This window comes from Fonsecaea multimorphosa (assembly GCF_000836435.1).
Source record: "Fonsecaea multimorphosa CBS 102226 unplaced genomic scaffold supercont1.11, whole genome shotgun sequence".
Taxonomy (NCBI): domain Eukaryota; kingdom Fungi; phylum Ascomycota; class Eurotiomycetes; order Chaetothyriales; family Herpotrichiellaceae; genus Fonsecaea; species Fonsecaea multimorphosa.
In genome coordinates, this window is record NW_015971645.1 from 185,839 (window position 1) to 206,293 (window position 20,455).

At 53.5% G+C, this 20,455-nt stretch overlaps 6 protein-coding genes across 6 annotated transcripts; 4 read left to right on the forward strand and 2 right to left on the reverse strand.

Moving 5' to 3' along the window:
• Positions 1-1,130: 1,130 nt before the first annotated feature.
• On the forward strand, positions 1,131-2,961 carry Z520_06062 (uncharacterized protein; the record flags this gene model as incomplete). Its single annotated transcript, XM_016776564.1, has 3 exons — positions 1,131-1,617; positions 1,678-1,970; positions 2,020-2,961. 3 exons carry the CDS (start codon positions 1,131-1,133, stop codon positions 2,959-2,961), a joined length of 1,722 nt encoding a protein of 573 aa, XP_016632106.1.
• Positions 2,962-3,793: 832 nt separating this feature from the next.
• Positions 3,794-5,445, forward strand: Z520_06063 (uncharacterized protein; the record flags this gene model as incomplete). Its single annotated transcript, XM_016776565.1, has 4 exons — positions 3,794-3,809; positions 3,881-4,423; positions 4,496-4,821; positions 5,101-5,445. 4 exons carry the CDS (start codon positions 3,794-3,796, stop codon positions 5,443-5,445), a joined length of 1,230 nt encoding a protein of 409 aa, XP_016632107.1.
• A 1,372-nt stretch (positions 5,446-6,817) lies between these two features.
• Positions 6,818-8,687, reverse strand: Z520_06064 (uncharacterized protein; the record flags this gene model as incomplete). Its single annotated transcript, XM_016776566.1, has 2 exons — positions 6,818-7,363; positions 7,419-8,687. 2 exons carry the CDS (start codon positions 8,685-8,687, stop codon positions 6,818-6,820), a joined length of 1,815 nt encoding a protein of 604 aa, XP_016632108.1.
• A 3,278-nt stretch (positions 8,688-11,965) lies between these two features.
• Positions 11,966-12,791, reverse strand: Z520_06065 (uncharacterized protein; the record flags this gene model as incomplete). Its single annotated transcript, XM_016776567.1, has 3 exons — positions 11,966-12,348; positions 12,406-12,643; positions 12,705-12,791. The coding sequence occupies 3 exons, from the start codon at positions 12,789-12,791 to the stop codon at positions 11,966-11,968; spliced, it is 708 nt and encodes a 235-aa protein (XP_016632109.1).
• Positions 12,792-13,707: 916 nt separating this feature from the next.
• Z520_06066 (uncharacterized protein) lies at positions 13,708-16,020 on the forward strand (the record flags this gene model as incomplete). Its single annotated transcript, XM_016776568.1, has 3 exons — positions 13,708-13,901; positions 13,963-14,902; positions 14,959-16,020. 3 exons carry the CDS (start codon positions 13,708-13,710, stop codon positions 16,018-16,020), a joined length of 2,196 nt encoding a protein of 731 aa, XP_016632110.1.
• Positions 16,021-17,227: 1,207 nt separating this feature from the next.
• Positions 17,228-18,943, forward strand: Z520_06067 (uncharacterized protein; the record flags this gene model as incomplete). The annotated part of the gene is made up of 4 exons (XM_016776569.1): positions 17,228-17,727; positions 17,797-18,112; positions 18,179-18,541; positions 18,605-18,943. The coding sequence occupies 4 exons, from the start codon at positions 17,228-17,230 to the stop codon at positions 18,941-18,943; spliced, it is 1,518 nt and encodes a 505-aa protein (XP_016632111.1).
• Positions 18,944-20,455: the final 1,512 nt, after the last annotated feature.

Genomic DNA, 20,455 nt, shown 5'->3' on the forward strand with positions numbered 1-20,455 from the left:
TTTCAGGCCAGTGACAGCTACAAAATCTTCCGCTTTCTAGATCGATGTCTGGCTACCGACGGCAACAACTTGATGAGTGATATCGGCCCTACTTATACGTACCTAGGCAGTATCATGCGAAAGATTTGTCCTCCCACCCCCGGGCCTCGTAAGTAGCTCGTAGCTTTACTGACCTTCGGCTCACCTTCCACTTCCTGAGTCGAAACGATCTCTCCGTTCAGATGGTTAATTATAGATATTACTAAAGTAATAAATAAACTCTAGGTACTCATGTTTGACTCACCTCGCGTGTTGTTTCTTGGTGGTGGTGCTGGCATGAAACTCTCCGGCACTCTAGGGACACGCGATACATATCCCAAATGAAGTTCTCAAGCTGACAGGAACCAAGCCATTCGGCAGCACCTTTCGTCAGCCCAGAAGAGTAGAGACAAGTGTCGGTCGTCACGACACCACACCAGATCCCGCACATTCATGAAGGAGGAGGACTGTCGTTTCAGAGGAAAAGAGTGAGAAAGCATTTGAATTCCAATGACTATTTACCGCATTTATATCTGGCGCGGATTACCATCGGCACGTTGTCCACGCACTATGGCGCAAACATCTGGAGTACATTTCCTCCTAACCCAGGCCACTATCGTCCGCCTGTCCAAATGAAGGCAAAGGCACTTAAGTTCTACGATGTCCTCCATTACTCAGCACTATTATCATCAGTCTAGATGCCTTCCACGGAAGCATGAGCGTGCTGGCCTTACCGTCCTCTTATTCTCCCTCAGAAGAGCCCCACAATATAGGATACTCAGGTATGTACCGCCCCATCTCCCTCGTCTCAATTGCATTTATATGCATGGCCGCTCATCGTGTGGCAATCTACGTTTAGCCCTTCTGCATCCCGGAAAGGTGAAAATCTTCGGCGCTACAATGGTACATCTTACCTCCTGTCTTCGGGTGATGGGGAAATAGCCGAGTCAATCAACTCCGTGCTCGAATACATCTCTATGGCAGCATTCGGTAGTCGTGCCATTCCGGGTAACAGTGCATCGTCAGCTCCGCCGACACTACTATAAGGGGCCCATCCGGCGCCAGACGAGCACTTCCGTCTCTAGTCGATGACCGGCACAGCTATTTCCATGATGGGCAGCGAAAAAAATCCTAGATTTTTGTTTGTGGTCTCGACTCCCCAGCAGCTCGATCAAGGTTCCGTAAGGAAAAATCAGGCTGCAGCTAGAGCCCACGCAGCCAAAATCTCTCACCCATCCGCTCGTGCACAAGCCACCTTAGAACAGCAGCCATCACCCCAAGACTCTGCTCCAAACTCCGCTTCCAGCGATCGTGAGCATGATCAACATCATCTAGCAGCCACTGCTCTCTCCAAGGACAAGCCAGGAATCTCCTCGACTTCACAAGCACAGACTATCTTCATCAAAAGCAGATCACGAACCAGAAAAGTTCGGCATAAACCTCGAGGTCTACGTGCTTCGGGTCAGCCGGCCGGTAGTCCTCGAGAAGACAAACGTGATCCTAGAGCTACAAGACTATGTCCTCCAGCGGTGAGTGTTGATCCGCTATATTGGCTCCCATACGAGAAAGATGAAGCCGCCTACCAGGCCGTGGACTACTGTGAGTACTTTAATCCTCAAGGCTTTGCATGCAAGCCGTAATAATTTCTTGCTCCACAAGATGCCAATACTGCAGCACCTGCCCTTCGTCCACTCTACGAAATATTCAACATGACCAGCACCTATACTTCCCTGTTCCTCGAGTGCATTATCGACAGCGAAAGCTTTTACCATGCAGGTGTTGCTAGACTGCGCGTCACTGAGGATCTGTTGAGGAATCCTGGAAGCAAGCCCGCCCTGTCAGTTCTGTTACATCAAGCAAAAGCAATTAGCTACCTTCGGCATGAGATTTCCCAGGCACCAGAACCGACCACTATGATGCTGGCTACCATCCTGTTTCTCATTGCCATCGACGTGAGTCCACCCTGTTGCCCTGACTTGATCACGCTAAAGTGCCGCGCAGATAGCACTTGGCCAGCATACATCAGCAGACATGCACCGAATTAACCTAGCTCGGTTAGTAAGGGCTCGAGGAGGTTTAAGTGCACTTGGCTATGATGGATTCGTGAAGGCAACTTTTATGCAGTCAGTTGGAAATCGTCTTTCTCGGATCATCGCTAACATTTCGATGGTCAGATTTGACAACATATATGCTCTCGAGCGAGGGCCGAGCGTTCTTGTCCCTTTACCACGCTACCGTCCGAAATACCCTCAGTTTCCCCTCTCGCCGCGACTCTCACAAATCATCATCGATTTCCCTGACGGCTTCCGGTGCTTGACCCATCGCCGTATACTGCCCCTCGACATGATCGAATTACTCTTTCGCATCTCCGCCACCGTTCGTCGTTGTGCCGGCCGCGCTACCTACGTACCTCTCAATAAAAGCGAAAACCCTTTCCACTCAAAGCGCCGCAAGTACGATTCATTGAGCGACGCTTGCCCCTGGTTGTTCGCACCTGACGACAAGGTGCATCCCTTGCTCAAACCTCTGACAATGGCTCTGGCTCTCTGGTGCTGCACTGCATACTACACGATCCGCGCCTCTACTGTAATATACACTGGATTTCTCCGCGCTTTGACGATGCGCCTGCTGCGAGAACCCATCACGCCGAAGCCTTCTACGAGTTCACAAGCAGATCTCGAGGGAGCTGCTGACGAAGAGGATTGCGCATTATGGATTTGGATGGTGACTCTAGATGCCTGGAGGCCAGATGGTGCCGCGAAGCCACATCCTTTTGGTAAAGGATTATTTGCACGTTTCCAATCCCGCTTTCCGGAGGCAACCACCGACTTCGCAGTTCTCGACAAGGTCCTAAGGAGGTTTTTCTGGACAGATAGTCTCAGGGCTGGAGTGAAGACGCTATGGAACGAGGCAGCAGCCCAAAGGGAGCATCCAGACTCCTAACAACCACATCTCCGAAGACTATATGCGACAACGACAACGCTGGAATTTGTTCCGAAGCTTGCAGGGGGCCCATTCAATTGGATGGCGATTTTATTTTCCAGCTCTCCCAATTACCATGTCAATATGTATACATATCTATTCTTGCCGCGCAAGCGCACACAGGACATCCAGGGTTAAGAGATCGGAACAACAGGTGATTTGCCATAACGAAGGCAGACATGATCTGAGGTACGTACCTACAACATCATCCTTTCTCTGGCGGTGACAGGCGGATCGGATTCGACTGGCTTGATTATGGTGAGCGTCACACCAAGCATTTACCACGCAGCACTGCCGACAAATAAGCGATCTGCCCCTCGCCCAATTCGTCGTCCTCCTTTATTGCCGTGCCGCTCCCAACCTTAGCTACTCGCCCCATGCATGCATGTCTCGTAAGTCTCCCGATGCCCTGTCTACGGCAAAACCATTGCATGGACTCTCCTTGGGCAAAGAACAAAACATGATCAGCCGCTCCATCCACGGCTGTCCCCGCCTGCCTCCCCGTGCCGCCTGGAAATGTCATTATAATCCAGCAAATGCAATCAAACTTGCTGGCGCTCTACCTTCACTCTACCACTCCAAGAACCGCAGGTTTCTCTTCTTAGCTCGTCTTCAATGTTGTCCACTCTGACTGTTTATGGAGGCATTCTTTTCTTGGTGTGCTTAGCCGGGCTATCATTTTACCGACTCGTGTTCAGCCCCTTGGCTAAATTCCCCGGCAGCTCTGACTCTGTGGTACGAGTTCTATTACGATGTCATCAAAAGGGGACAGTATATGTTCAAGATCGGGGACATGCATAAACAGTATGGTAAGTGAGGACTTGAAGACTGTCCATAGCCGCTGCTGCTTCGCCTCTTATTGGGCCATGGGCTTTGCCAGGCCCGATCGTTCGAATCAGTCCATACGAACTTCATGTGAACGATCCGGCTTTCCTTCCTGTGCTCTATTCCGGCGGCACAAAACGTCGAGACAAGTATGCCTGGGCTACGCGGGTGTTTGGCGGGTCAGGCGCGGCTATCGCCACCGTCAGTCATGACCTGCACCGTCTGCGGCGGGGAGCGATGAACCGCTATTTTTCCAAGGAGAGCATCCGCCGTCTCGAGCCGATCCTCAAGCGCAATTTCGAGAAGCTGTCGCAGAAACTGGGGGAGTTCAAAGGCACGACTAAACCCCTCAACGTCGACCTGCCATTCGGCGCCTTCACTTGCGACATCATTACCGAGTACTGCTTTGGCAAATCACACAATTGGCTCGACAAGCCCGGCTTCAACGAGAAATTCATTGAAATGATGGCTAGCGTGCACGAGATGAGCGCGGTCGCCAAACAATTCAACTTTATGATTTTAGTGGATATGCTTCCGGACTGGTTTGTCGAGAAGCAGGACGCGGGCATGGCGGCTTTCATCCAATTTAGAAGGATAAGTCGCTAGAAGAGGTCCGGACTGCAGTGGCACACTTGACGCGGCTGATACTACTGCGCGCAGGGGATGAGAGTCCAGATCGACGAGATCAAGGCCCGGCGAGCGAAAGGCGAGAAAGCCGCGGGTTGGACAGGAGCGGCAAACACCACCATCTTCGACTCGATCCTGGACAGCGACCTTCCAAAGGCCGAGAAGGAGACGGAGCGTTTGTGGCAGGAAGCACAGGTGATGTGCATCGCCGGCACCGAGACGACGGCCTGGACGTTGTCGGTCTTGACTTTCTACCTGCTCTCCAACCCCGAAGTGATGCGGAAACTCCGCGACGAGCTCGAGTTGGGTATACCAGACATATCGACAGCCGACGTCGAGATTAAGGATCTAGAAAAGCTTCCGTATCTGGTATGTGCCACGCACTGGTCAGGGGCAGATTGTGGCCTGCTAGAAAAACTGACATGGTCCAGACGGCCGTAATACAAGAGTCCCTTAGACTTTCATTCGGAGTCAGCACTCGGCTGTAACGAGTCTGTCCGGACGAGGAGCTGGTCTACGGAGACGGCCAGACCGTGTGGAAGATACCCGCGAATGTAGGTTTCCTGGGGGCTGTCATTGCCCAGTCACAAGCCAAGAGCATTCCATTGGCGCTCATAAGGCTGCTGACACCTCTCTCTCTCTCAATAGACCCCCGTCGGCATGTCGTGCGGCCTGGTCCACCTGAACCCCGACATCTTCCCTTCGCCGTTCGAGTTCACGCCCGAGCGCTGGCTGCAAGACCCACACCTGGGCCGGTACCTGTGTTCGTTCTCCCGGGGCTCGCGGCAGTGCGTCGGAATCAACATGGCGTATGCGCAGCTGTACCTGTGCGTGGCGGGCATCTTCCGCCGGTACGGCGGTCCGAGCAACCCGGGTCCGCTGGGCTACTTGGAGCTGTATGAGACGACGCACGAGGACGTCAAGATCCAATATGATCTGTTCGTGCCGTTTCCGAAGATGGGCTCGAAGGGGGTAAGGGTGCTTGTGAGGTAGGGCGGCGGATTCACTCGTCTTTCGGGGGTGCTCGCATGTTGATTGATTCTACATTAGTGGGGACTGGAGGAAAATGCCAGCGACAAAACGAAGCCAAGGCACTCCCTCGAGGGCATACAGAGCCTCTCTTTCCCCCTTTCCCAGAAGATTTCTGGTCCTTCTAAGCAACACACAGGATATATTACCAGGTTGGTGGAAAGGAGAGGAGGACCAAGGCTTAAGTATAGCTGCATGTCGATGTACCCACCATCAGTCTCTACGCTACCTAGATATCTTAACAGCTCCAAAACGAAACCCTCCGGTTGAAAATCCACAGCAGCACCCCGGCCTTTCTTTCGAAGAAAATTACCTGTTTGGAAAGTTATGGTAACGCCAAAGGACCCTCTTTTGCTACCGCGAAGGTCTACCGTGGTAGGTATAGTCACTTTGCTAGGTACCTAGGTAGGAAATATGGTGGAACCCGAAAGGGCTATAGGTGGGCTACGAAGGATGATAGGGAAAACCTAACCTAGCCTGAGGCCACTAACCAAACTACCGCGTTAACTAACTACATGGGGCATCTCGCTCTCTCGCTCTCTCTATCCCCCTTCTTGCACGGGCTTTGCTCGCTCGCTCATTTTCTCAGCCCGTGTATCCCTCGTACTGCGGACGCATTCGCTCGGATCGATCCCCCCTTGTCTGTTCGCCCTGACGCCCTGTCGCTCAGTCTACCGTCTTTGAGGAAACTGGCACCGACGCGCCGATGGGGCCTAAGGGGGTTTTCTGCGGTCCGGAACTTCGGATCTTGCTTTCTTATCCTTGATCTTGTGTCTTGGATCTCGCTTCCCTGCTTCCCGATCCTAGATTCTGGGTCCTGGATCCTCGATCTTGGTCTTGGATCGTGATAGGTCGGACGTGAACGACATGTCTTTTCGTAGGGATCTTGCGGTCATCTCGCTGTGAGGTGTATTTCTCCTGTTTACGGACGCGCGAGAGAGGCAAGCGTAGACCTAGGGTTAAAAAAAAAGAAAAAGAGTCAGAGAGAGAGAGAGAGGGGGGGGGAAGAGAAATGGGGAGAGACAGGGAGAGGAAGATTATGGAGGATAGAGGAGGAGGAGGGTAGGAAGGAGAGAAGGAGGAGACGAAAAGGACGCTGAGGTGAGCACGAGGAATGGAAATAGTACTATAGATAAAGAATCGACTGGATTGATTCAATACTAATGTTACAATTTGCGTTCCATATCTCAGATACTACGTTCTATGCGCACCCCGTCGGTCTCCCCCCTCCGATGACTAGCTATGTAAGTACTTCTTTGACTTGATCATTACTATCAACTTGCAGTTCCATCTCCTCCTCTTTACTCCCCAGATTTACTACTTCTTATGGAAGCCCCTATTTGTAGAGGCTGGGATAGTCGGCCTTGATGAGGTCAGCGCCCTTCTCAGCCACCATGTAGACGTCGTTCTGGATACGACAGTCGGGAATGACGGGGAAGACGGAGGCGTCGATGACACGCAAGTTGGTCGTGCCGTGGACCTGCAACTTGGGGTTGACGACGCCTTGCTTGATGTCCTTGGACAACCGCGTGGTGCCGCACGGGTGGAAGCCCGTCTGGGAGCGCTCAAGGATCTGGCGGATCATTCCTTCGTCCGAGTTGCGCGGCATGGGCCAGGGGTAGTCGCTCTCGATCAGGTCTTTCATGCCTTCGCCGTTCATGACGATGTCGTCGATCATGCGCACGCCCTCTCGCAGTGCGACCAGGTCCAGGTCGTGCGAGAAGAAGTTGATGTTGATGTACGGCTGCTCCGTGGCGTCGGTCGAGTTGAGCTTGACCTCGCCGTTGCGTGACAAAGGCCGCATCAGGTCCACGATCACCGTCAGGTAGTCGCCCGAAGGAGGGGTAGGGAAGTGCCATTGGAAGGCGTCGCAGAACATTGGCTGCGCGGAGCTCATGTCAGTCTAGTGGGAATAAAAAGGGAGAGAGGATACTTACCACAAAGTCGACCTCAAAGTGTGGCTGGCCACCCGGTCCAAAGGGGTCTACGCCGCCGTTCTTGGCCTTGTACTCGCGGTACTCCTTGGAGGTCTCAAACCACTCGTCGGCTCGGGGGAAGGCGACCAGCTCGAGCAGACCGCTGCTGTACGGGCCAGTGCGGTCTTTCCGGAAAGCGGCGATGGCGCCGTCCTTCTGAGGGCCCGCGCGCAGGAGATGGCTGTCCAGGCCATACCCGTCCTTGATCTTGAAGACGTGGGATAAGATGGGATGGTCCAGCAGGTTCTGGCCCACGTGCTGCGAGTCGACGAGGGTCTTGATGCCCTTGGACTCGAGGTGTTCCTTGGGGCCGATGCCCGAAAGCATTAGCAGCTTGGGCGACTCGAACACACCCTGCGACACAATGACCTCGTACTTGGCCTTGAACGTGTAGTCCTGGCCGTCGGGCCCGATGACAGTGATACCAACGGCTTTGTTGCCCTCGAAGACAATCTTCTTGGAGATGGTGGACGACATGAGGGTCACGTTCTCCTTTCCCTCAATGAAGACGGCCGCAGTAGATCGGCGACCCTTGTAGATGCTGTTGACACACTTGAACAGACCCTTTTGGGTGCCGCTGTAGACATCCGAGGTCAGCTCCTGACCTTTGCTGACCCAGGCCTTCTCGAGGGCATCACGGAAGGGCTTGAGTTCAGGAACCAGATCGGAGTGTGAGATGTGAAGAGGCCCGCCGAGGTTGCCGATCTTTGCAAGGTCAGTGGGATAGAGGTTGTCGTCGTCGTGATATGTGGTCGACTTGTTGAAGTATTTCTTGGTGTTCTCCCAGTTCCATTCGTCTGTTCCATACTCGGCCCAGTCGTCGAAGGTGGCCGCGCTACCACGGACCCAGGTGTAGTAGTTGCCACCGCTGCTACCGCCGAGCATCTTACCACGAGTGTTGGGCTTCTCGACTCGGGTGTAGTCCGGTCGGTCGATCAGGGTGGTCTTGTAACCCCAGTCATACTGGCTGCCTCGCAGCTCAAAGGCACGAGCCGGGGTGTTGATCTCGGGTATCTCGTTGGTGTTACTATACTTCATGTCAGCTGCGAGGTTCGACCCAGGGGGTGAAAAGCCATTGACGTACTTGATACCAGCTTCAATCACGAGCACTGAGACTTTCGGGTTCTCGGCCAGACGGCCAGCAACAACGCAGCCGGCCGTACCACCTCCCACGACGATGAAGTCGAAGGCTTGAGGGGCACCTTTGGGGGCTGTGGCGGGGTGGACCATGGTGATATAGTCCAGAAGGGAATTAATTTCTTTTGGTGCTGAGGTTGTGTTAGTAGGCTGTTTGCCCAAAATGGTTTCAAGGCGCGAGGGCACTGGAGCGGTGATTGTGACTGTGTCTGTGTCTGTCTGTGTCCACCGTCAGATGCTCGGAAGGAATAGCTCTCTTTATACCTTCAAAGCGAGCCCGAGTCCAAGTCTGTATCCAACGCCATCATCCAGTGCATGTTGCATGTGGCAGACCAAACACCAAGTCGTCATCTAGACCCGTTCGTTTCCGTCCCAGCCGCCAATCCACAGCGAGGCCGCGCACCCATGCAGAACGTTCTTTCGATGCAGCTCCCATGGCGGTAGAAAGTCTTGCTCGCCGACCTCTCAAAGTAGGCAAATGGATGAGCCATTGGTCAGTCTTTAGGTGTCAGCGTGCCTCGACGAGCACAGACCCTCTCCTCGAACCCATCAAAATGCGGAGGAAAAACAAGCTGGCCATCAGCTCTCGTCAGGACCCAAGTTGAAAATGGAAAATGCCGGCCCTTCCGTTCGAGGACAAGGCTTCGGAGCTGTCTGTCGCGGTCGATGTGTGCAGGGAGAGCTTCACAGAGCTGTAGAGGCAAGTGTCATTTACTCGTGCGAGATGTGTGTAGGAGCAGCAAATCATTCCTCGAGAGCCTGGCAGGCATTCGCGCGAGGTGAACGTTACGGCTCAACCCTGAGGGCCTTAGTATCTTGTGCAACCAGTATTATTCATCCGAAAATTAGCTGGACATGGAATAGTTTGTGGGGGTGAGATTTCAGCCTCGTAGCAAACCACCTTTTAGTCTTTGCTTTTGCACGCCTCTCTGCGAATCACAGGGCCGAGTAAATTTTCCCGTTGCACGTGTAGTAACTCACATAGTTCTCTCCATTGCGGAGACAGGCACGCCGGCTCTGGCACACATCAAGCATCCTGTGGCCCCCGCCAGATGACCCGATACCGACGGCAACCCACGACTTTCTCGTCAGCCGGAAAGCTTGGGTTGTTGGCCGTTGGGTGACATACTCTGCATAGTCTGCTATGTCATGGTGGGCGAACATACTCTGGATCAAGCTGGGAAACGCCTCCTCGCATTGCCAAATGTTTGAGTAGAAGGATCAACAAGCAAGCGACCGTGATGGAAGAATCCTATCGGGTATGAATGTCCGGCCTATGACTAACCATAGTGCACTTTTCTCCCCTTCAAGCCATGAGACGTATTGTATGAGGGTCCTCGTACATAGGTAGGTAGCTGGATTGGGCCCGAGGAGTTGCGTCGCCCAGATCGTGCATTGGTAGCCTGTCTTCCATAAATTTGGCGGGTAGCTATCTTGCGATGGTAGGTACGAAGTTAACACATGAGGTTTAAACGATGCACATAGACTCGTGAGTTGATCGGTGGATAAAGCCTAAACGGGCCTACGAGTGCTGGTGCCCACTCCCTGCTCGCTCTCTCGTAGGCTTCCCCCCTGGATGATTGTAGTAGCGAGTTGTCGCCCACTTTTACCCGGCAAAGTAAGCCCGCCCACCTTTACCCGGCGCAGTAAGAGCGAGGCGAGTCTCGGAATGCCTGGAAGACGCTTTCGCACGAGGTCCAGCAGCCTCTCATGCCCTCGCCCTCTAATCTCTCAATGCAGTCTGATGAGTAACGAGGCCACCATGTCGCATCTGGTGGGAGTGTCCGAACAAATCAGACAGAGCCACCCTGCCGCATTCAAAGCAATTGCAGCTGAGACCAGGGAAAAATAATAAGAAGTGGATGGGACATGGCCCGATTGTTCAGCATCACACAACGAATTGGTCATGTTGATCGGCGATGTCTCTGCCTGCCTCTTTAACGAAGGTCGCCCTTTGCGAGACTTGGAAGCAGTTCGGCAACGACGGGACCGAGAGAAAGTCCCTGTTTTCTAGGGCTCAGGAGCTGCTGGAATTACACTAGGCAATTCTTCAGGCATCGTAGCTGCCGTCGGAGCTCTGTCCAAATGGTATGGTAGAGTTACAAGGTAGTCGATGTGTCTCACAGTCAGTCGCCTTCTAAAGCTCTCGCGCGAGGTAGGAGCGCGAGGTAGGGACTAGATGGACATGACCTCCTCGACTTAGATTAAGCTCACTTAGATGATCCTGCCTTGTAGACAGACAAGCCAAATGCAGAGTTGTACTGGCCAGCAATAGGGACCAAAGACCAGACCCCAGGATAGCTATGCGACAGCGAGTTTCTCGAAGGAGGACATCCACTGCTAACATACTCGTATGTCTGGTCTTTTCGTCTCTACCGATACTTGCATGTGGAGACGATGAAAATGTGGAGTCATCTTTTCGGTTCGGCAGCCTTTGTTTCTGCCGGCCTCGCTCTTTTCACACGTTCCAGCAGGACATCAACGGTCCTCGGCGTCAATGTTGACAACGAGCTCGCTCTTGGATCCGCATCCCTGGCAGTCGCGTTATGCTTCCGACTCAGCGCCATATTGCACATCCTCAGAAGCCATTCCTACCATGTGCCACCCCTTTTTGGGGAAGATGGATATCCTCGGCATACACGTCCTGGCGATCGGGATCAGCAAGCTCCTATGCGTTCTGCTGCAACAATCCAATGAGACATGTCTGCTGCGCTAAAACACGGTGGCCGGGGCTGCTGCAAGCGTCACCCTCCTTGATACGGGCGGTGGTGGCAGCAAGAGGCGAGCTTTGCGGCGCAGCGTTTTCTCCCTCCCCGCAATCTCTGCAATGCTGCCTGTTGTGCACCAAGTATGGTCACAGGGTTGGCACGAGGCATGTCGTGAAATTGGAGCTCAGTGTTTTCTCGCCGAAGCCCTGGCTCTGCTTCTCGGTGGTGGACTGTTTGTTGGCCGCATCCTCGAAAAATTCGCTTCTGCATGCTTCGACATTTGATGTCATTCACACTGGCAGTTCCACATATGGGCCGTGCTTTGTGCAGCGTTCCTCCAGCTGGCCCTCGTCCAGGGACACAAATACCGCCAGTCTCATCCACATTGTTGAGTCTGAGAATTTCCAAGTCCCCATTACCAGTTCAGTGCCTTCGGTCGCTTTTCATTTCCAGACCTGGACAACTATTACCTTGTCAAGATATAGGTCGTGGGACCTGATACCAGGGAAATTCAATTTGACACACATCGATAAGTGAAAAGAGAATACGAGAGAACGCGAATAAGACCAACGGTGACAGAACGTTGTATGTCATTGTCATTCAAGTGCCTCCAACGACCGTTCGTCGCCTTAGTTGACAACCTCAGTCGTCTATGTTCCGATTTCACGGCTTGCTAATCGCTTTGGCAATGGCATTTCCCGTTGCTGTGGCACTCGCAGGGTTCTGGCCGGTAATCAAGCGTCCGCCTTTCGACACGACCACAAACTCGGCCCACGGCTTGTCTGCCTTTCGATACCTTCCATTGCTGTGTTTGTCGAGTTCGGTCTCCAGCATGAATGGCATGAACTGGGACAGTCCCACTGAATCCTCTTCGGCGTTGGAGAAGCCCGTCACCTCTGCATCTGCCACAAGGTAGCTGCCATCCAAGAGCTTAACGTTTACCAGAGAGGCGGGCCCGTGGCACAGAGCCGCCACAACTTTGCCGGCTTCGAAGAATTCGCGAATGAGTTGGATCGAAGTTGGATCCGTAGCAAGATCGTACATTGCTTACCCGACTTTTCAGAATGCACAGGAGCATAGCACATGGAGGACATTATACTCACGACCGTGTCCGCCTACATAGAAGACCGCTGCAAAGTCCTTGGCCTTGCCCACGAAACTCTCGAGTTTGTCTGTTTTCTTCCACAGAGAGGATTGTTTCTCCAAGAATTGGGCTGAAACTTCATCCTGCCTCCAAGCCTCAACCGACCCAGGATCAAGAGGAGCTTCACCGCCGGCTGGAGACGCTACTGTGATATCCGCAACCTCGTGCAACTCATGGTACGGGTGGGCGAATTCTGGCTGTTGATGAAGCATGAGTATGAGCACTAGCCCACTCGTTGAAGCAGGTAGAGCTACTCACCAGATACCAGCCAGTAGGCTTGCCCGATGCACCTAGGACGCTGTGAGAGGTCAAGACGAAGAGGACACGAGGCTTTGGGGCGGACATTGCAACGAAGGGTTGAGCCAGGACAGGGAGAAGTGTCAGATGGGGAAGTTGTTTGAGAAGCAACAAGCAAATGCTCAGCGGCGGGCGCGCAGGATGATTTTAATTATTGCCGAAGTCCTATCGAAGGGGACAACCACTGCCTGCTGGATCGGCTGAAAATAACTCCTTTTCCCCTCCTTCGTACGGGGTGCATTGTGGGCGAGCGGCTCTGACAAATCCGTTCGGTGTGTATATCCCCCGTTGCCAGCATCAGTTTTACTACTGAGCGGAGTTCATGTCGCGGAGATAAAGGAGTCCAGGCTTCACTTCAAGAATGCTCTGCACAGAAGATCCGCCACCTGGGCTGGGGCCATCTCTATATACTATCCTTTTTAAAGCCCTTAGCCCCTTTTCAACCAAGCTCTTGGTTCCCTGAGCTGCAAGCCGGAACTTCCGTTGGTTGCGGATGCTATCCGTTAACTTGTCCGCTGCTACTCATTGGTCTAGCGGGATGAATTGACGCAAATGACGCCAGGCTGTCAATGCCATAGGACCAAGCGGAGTCCAGTTCAGGGCCTCGGGACGTTCGCTTCGCCAACCTCATCCCCCCGAAGGTGTTTTCTCGGCCTATGACGTGCCTCCGCCTTCAGCCTCGCTAGCCTCGTCCCGCAACTCCCCAAAGTCCCCTAATAACGAGGTGAATTCGCGGCATACGGAAAGCGCCGTATCGACGATGTTACGGTGCTTGGCCCGGAATGCTTTGACAATCTAGGCCCATTACCTAGTGTTGATCGCTAGCATGATTACCACCAGGCCTTGCCTGACAAAGCTGACAAATGGGGCCTCCCCCGCGCCCACGACGGGATGTATCCATGTAAAAGCGGGCAGCATCCGTTGACATGTACCCTAACACCATACAGTAGGGACCTAGGTAACAATGGACGACGCCGCAGGGACATCAGGCCAAAGCTCACAGCGTCCAAACAAAGTGCGATCCCGCATCAGCGCCGCCTGCGTGCGATGTCAGAAACGGAAGATTCGATGCGACGGAGCAGTGCCCGCCTGTGGTGCCTGTCGAAAAGCAGGGGCGAGTTGCGTGGGGGGAGGGGCAGGCCGCGATATCCCTCGAAGGTGAGGAATTGGATTGGCGCACATTGAGAACCATCCAGTGGCATTAACCGCTTTGACGCAGCTATGTCCATGACTTGGAGGCCCGCGTGGCCTGGCTGGAATCCCTTGTGCGAGAACATGCACCCAGCGTGGACCTGGACGGAGGGCCACATTCTCAATCCCATGGCACACCGGCTCGTCGATCGAAGGAGTCTCAACACGAAGATGGAGCATCCGATGCCTATTCTCCCGAAGATGAGTCCCTAAGCCAAATCACTCACCAGATTGGACTCGTCTCCGTCACCACTGGGACCGATCTCCGCTATCTGGGCCCTTCCAGCGGGTTGTTCTTCACCAAATTTGTCCTGGCAGGACTGGGACGGAAGATCCAGGTCGAGAAGCAGCACGACTACTCTACGGATTCCGTGAGAGACTCTCTTTCAATCCCTGCGGATCTGCTGGTCGTTCGACCCCAAGAACTGCCCTCGGACCAGAGACACACGCGGTGGTTGTCGCAGGCGTATTTCGAAACCGTCCACCTGCAATTTCCCTTCCTGCATGAGCCGACCTTCTTGGAAATCCTTGCCAACTTGTACGACGGTGTCGAGGTCGGCCCAACATGCGAGTTTCAGGTCTTCATGGTCCTCGCAATCGGGGCGACGATCCTGGCACGCCGAGCAAAGATCCCCCTGTGTGCTGAAGGCTACTGCGCCTCGGCAATGGCCCGGCTCGATAGCATCTTTCAGAGGGCGTCTTTCACTGGGGTTCAGTGCATGCTGCTTCTGCAGATTTATGCCATGAACAATCCGTCGTCTGGATTGAGTCTCTGGTCTCTTCATTACCATTGTCTGGCATGGACAATCGAGCTGGGCCTGCATCGCAATGCCCCAGGGAACCTCTATTCTTTTGCTCAGCAAGAGATGCGAACCAGGGCTTTTTGGTGTGTCTACACAATCGATCGCGCCTTGTGCACTCTTATGGGAAGACCACTTGGATTACCGGACGAGCAGTGCGACTTGAGGGTGAGCTCTACATCCCTGACCATGCTTTGTATGCCAGCCAGCACTAACTTTTCTAGCTTCCGTTAGATGTCAATGACACGGACCTTGAGAGCAGCCAACCCACGTCGAGCCGCAGTGACGAGCCCCTGACCAGCATGTCCAGCGCGATCCACCTCTTTAAGCTAGCGAAATTCAATTCTGAAATCAAATCCGTATTGTACTGCATGGAACGGCAATACCCACCGTATACACCCCCGACTACGAGCGATATCGCCCGATGGAAAGAGGATATGTTGAATCGACTTCGGAAATGGAAAGAGGAGATCCCACGACATCCACAGGGCAGTGAAAGAAGTTGTATCAACCACCTCATGGAGATCAAATACCACGAGCTCATAATGCTGGTTCACCGTCCGAATCCGGTTTTCCAGCATCCCACCAAGGCTGCTCTCCGCGAATGCTTTGCCAGCGCCCTGCAGTGCAGCAAGCTCTACTACGAGCTCTACGCGGCCAACACGCTCCATTACAGCTGGATCAGCGTGCACTCGCTTTTCCTGTGCGTCATGACCATGTTCTACTGTGTCTGGACGCCCAACGGAGTTGCCGACGAGGTGGATGTCGACGGCATTACGAGAACGTTGAAATCTACCTCGGACATCCTCAGCGCGACAGGCGAGTATTGGCCTGAGGCGAGACGGAGCCGTGATGTGCTGGATCGCATCTCAGCGGCGACCATGTCACGATTTCCCATGAGGGTCTGTGTGTCGCCGAGCGGCGGCAAAGTCAACCAGCCGAGGCCGCCACCAACGCCGCCCATCCCGGCGACCATGGGCTTCGAACCACCAGCAGCTGCTGTCCCGAACACGACAGATCTAATCTCTCCACCTGAATTCCAGGCGTTCCAGTTTGGAAACGCCAATTTCGGCACCGCTTACATGTCTCCAGTCTACGAACCACAGGCCGACGCATTCACCACAACTGATATGCTGTCATACTTTATGGGTTCTGGGGGCGACGGGAGTACAAATAATGTGTCGATGATGGGGGAGTACTATCCCAGCGTGGACGAAGTGATGCAGAATTTCTTTGGGGACGGATCCCGGGACTTTGGGCAATACGGGCAATATCAATCAGTGTGAAACTTGTGTGTGTGTGTGCTAAATGGAAGGGCGTGAAAGGTGTTCGGAGTCAAAGATTTCTTCAAGATCTACTGATATTCAGCACTGCCAGCCGTAATTCAGTGGCCCGAGGCCATCTTTGGCGCGTTTCATTGACCCTTTTCCCGGAATTTCAATACACTATTAATCAGGTGCTACATAACCTGGTTCGCTTCTGACTTTACATGGTCAGTTTCCGACACTAAATGTCGAGGTAATTCCTGATATTCCATGGCTGGCGTCTGATATACAAGAATAGTTGCTAATTAGATTTCTACATATTGATGTCCTGTCAATTGATACTTCGCTGGTTTGTTCTCCCAGTCCCCCAGGAAGAGCAACATTCTCCCCAGGAGGTACAGTACCACTTCGGACTCAACCCTTCCGTCGATGTCGGCTCCAGGGGACTTCTCCCAGCCATTGCTCTCTCGTGAAAGATTAATCAGCGAAAGATGGTTTCCTATCTGAGTGTACTTGTATAGCATAGCATAACATTATTAACCCATCCTCGTACCGAAATAGCATACCCAGGTAGCATTAATAAACCACAACTCTTAGCCACCAACCGAGCAACGTCATATAATATGCCAGATGCGGGAGAGCCCGACACTCCAGGCGGTGGTTCTGGAGACGACGGGGATCCCGCTTGGCTGCTGCCAACTTGCTAAGGCTTTCTGGTGCTTCCGAACTGTCTCCGACTCCTAGGTCTTCCGCTCGCTTCCCCGTCTATCCTATAGTAGCCTGGAGGCTCCTTGCAGGTGTAAATGGTCTTCTGGGCATGGACATCATCAGAACCGACGGCTGTGGTCCGCTTATACGAGTTCTCCTACTGGATGCCACGAGCTCCTTTCTGGGGTAACGGTAGTGGCTTTGCCGTCACTACCTATGCATGACTGCGGTGGTGATCAGGGTAGAGGATACTATTCGTCTGGTCTCTGCGGCTGTGGGCAGCAATTCATCTCATACAGACAGAAAGTGCAAAGACAGAAGGAAATATATAAGCAGGAATGTCCTCTCTCTTTTCTCAAAATCTCTCTCCATTCAGCAATCGGCACTTTCTTCCTACAATTCCTCTTAGCTTCGACGGAAATATACAACTCAGCCCAAACAAACATCACCAATACCAGAAATCTAAGCCAAGATAATACCAACGGTATAACAAATCAATTCAAAAGTCAAACAAGTCGCCATGTCTGCCGCCCCCTCCAAGACCATCGCGATTGACGGCAAGGATATCTCGATCCCCACGGGTCTCTTCATCAACAACGAGTTCATCAACGCGCTTGCCGGCAAGACTTTCGAAGTCGAGGATCCCAGCACCGGAAAGGTGCTCCTGTCGATCCAAGAAGGTCTCCCCGAGGATGTCGACGTCGCGGTCAAGGCGGCCAGGGCGGCCTTTGAAGCCGGCTGGGCTGATTCCGACCCGGCCTGGAGAGGCTCGTTGTTGCAGCGCCTTGCCGACTTGATGGAGAAGCACCGCCACGAGCTTCTCGCCGTTGAGGTCGTCGACAGCGGCAACACCCTCCACCAGGTCTCGACCGTCGATCTCCCCGCCTCCATCGGCACGCTGAGGTACTATGCGAGCTGGGCGGACAAGGTGTATGGCCGCACTTCGGCCACCGTGCCCGGCACTTTCACCTATACGGTCAGGGAGCCCGTTGGAGTGTGTGGACAGATCATCCCCTGGAAGTAAGTACCTCTGCAATCATGCTTCGGTAGAAGAACAAGCATATGTTGACAAACCCATTCGTGCACCAGCTTCCCACTTATGATGTTCATCTGGAAGATCGCGCCTGCCTTGGCTACCGGCAACACGATTGTGATAAAATCGGCAGAGAGCACTCCCCTGTCGGCCCTCTACATGTGCCAGCTGATCCGAGAAGCTGGATTCCCTGCCGGCACTGTCAACCTGATCTCTGGCTTTGGTCCTACTGTGGGCGCCGCCATCGCAAACCACATGGATGTGGACAAAGTCGCTTTCACTGGGTCCACTGCGACGGGACGTGTTATCATGAAGGCGGCCGCGTCGTCCAACCTCAAGAAGGTCACGCTGGAGCTTGGAGGCAAAAGCCCGGTAAGCTAGACATACACACATTTTCCCTCTATTGGTTGGTGAGGATAAGACTAATACTTGTCGCAGAACATTGTCTTCCCTGATGCGGATCTTGAGAAAGCGGTCGACTGGTCGGTTCTCGGCATCGACTTTCACGCCGGCCAGGTCTGCCACGCCGGCACCCGCATCTACGTGCACGAAGACATCTACGATGCCTTCCTTGCGGCCTTCACAAAGAAGTTGTCCGCCACCAAGGTCGGCAGCAACCTGAACGGTTCGACCGACCAAGGCCCGCAGATCAACAAGTCGCAGTACAACAAGATTCTGGGATATATCGACACTGGTAAGAAAGAAGGCGCTAGGCTGCACCTGGGTGGCCTCGCCATCTCCAACAACGGCGGCTACTTTATCGAGCCGACCATTTTCACAGACGTCACGCCAGAGATGAAGGTACGCATATTCCCTTTCCCCCCTTTGAGCGTTTGTGTTCACAGAGAGTTGACACTTTCGCAGATCGTCAAGGAAGAGATCTTCGGTCCCGTCGTGGTGATCGCCAAGTTCAAGACCGAGGAGGAAGTCCTCAAGCTTGCCAACGACACCAGCTACGGTCTCGCCGCTGGCGTCCACACCAATGACTACCAGCGGGCCTTGCGCCTTACCAAGAAGCTCAAGGCTGGCACCACGTGGGTCAACATGTTCAACTTCCTGCACTGGAGCATGCCCTTTGGCGGGTACAAGGAGAGCGGCATCGGGCGCGAACTCGGCGGTGAGGCCCTCGACAATTACACCCACGTCAAGACCGTCTACTTCAACATGGGTCTCCCAGCCCCGAAGCCCGCTTCTTTGGCCTAGGTTGCCGGAAGGCTATGGATGGTAGAGATGGAGAGACAGGTGTAAGTATAGGGAGATAGGCAGCAGACATTTACGATAGCATTACGACATTCTCTTGGAGCTGGAAGGCAAGAGTTAGGGGAGAATATGTTATTACATATACGACTTGCAATACCTTTCCTTGTGTTTGCAGTGCAGTGAAGTACATTACAGTCGGGCTGTGCTTGTCCATGAGACCTATTATTACGGGCCAGCATCCTCGAGATGTTGCCTGTGTTGACAGTGACAGTGACTGCTTCATCTTCTCCATCACCATCTCATGACCCGACAAGGCTGTCATCAAAAAGGGGCGGGCGGCTTGCCATATTCGGACGAAGCGGCCCTTGCGGCGATGTCTCGGTTGACCTTGTCCTTGAACCCCTTTGGTTGTTCCCCACCCGGCGTGCTTACCACCCGGCCAACCATCAAGTTTTTGCGATCTTCACACCGACTAATGGTTCCCTCATGATCTAGATTCTCATCCATGCAGCTGCGGTCAGAGGGAACCGCACAAAAAGAGAGAGAGAGAGAGAGGTATCAGCTCGTATTCAACACTTCCCCTCTCCCTCTCCCTCCAAGTCTCTGCCTCATCAACGGCGCACCAACGAGACAACGTCATCAAACACGAGCACTTCAACAATACCACCAATTCAAACCGGCCTCCTTTTCCTTTTTACGTCCTACGTTTACCACTATCGGGACGGACATGCATATGGACAATTCCCCATAGCTTTACAGACTTTGCAGACTTTTCTCACTCAGGATGGGACTGTGTCCTTTACTTCATGGCTGTTAGGCCGCAGTACCCGTTCGTCAGCGGCTCTAAAGGCGGCGGGCCTGAAGAGTCAAGACACAACACATTCTAACCAACAAGGGAATTTGCGCGATCTCAATCCCCAGGCAGGCCGCAAGATGCCGTCAGACTTACCCCCTTGCCAGCCCGCGGTGAGTACCTCCTACCAGAGTGAATGACTCGGTGAGAGGCTGCATGAGGATGAGAATAGGTGTTCGTAACTCCTTCTTCTCTGCGGACATGGCAACTTCCTGGAAGCCTGCAATCTAATAACACTACCGAACGAGTTACGTCGCTGACCGACCTAGTTCTCCCCTATACTGAACCCTCCCCCGGGCTTGGCAGGATAGTCAGCTAGCCAGCCAGCATGAAGAGGGAGACAAGGATCAGCGGAACAGATCAACGGTGAGCTCTGGCGCCTCAGCCTCAACTTCACCAAGGATCCCCTGCTTTGTACTGCGCCATGGCACATGGGACTCTCGAACATCAGAAGATGACGGGGGAGTACGAGGTGAAAGTTGAAACAAGTGACCTGAGTCTTTTGAAAAAGACACGAGCACAGCGTCGAGTCTGGGCGTAAATCCAAAACAGAACCGACCAAGGGCTTTGCCAGCATCCTAATGTCAAACCAACCGCTCCCATTTCAGTGATTACAATCGGTCTACTGCGAAGGCAAACATTCTTGGTGACACTCGAGGCTG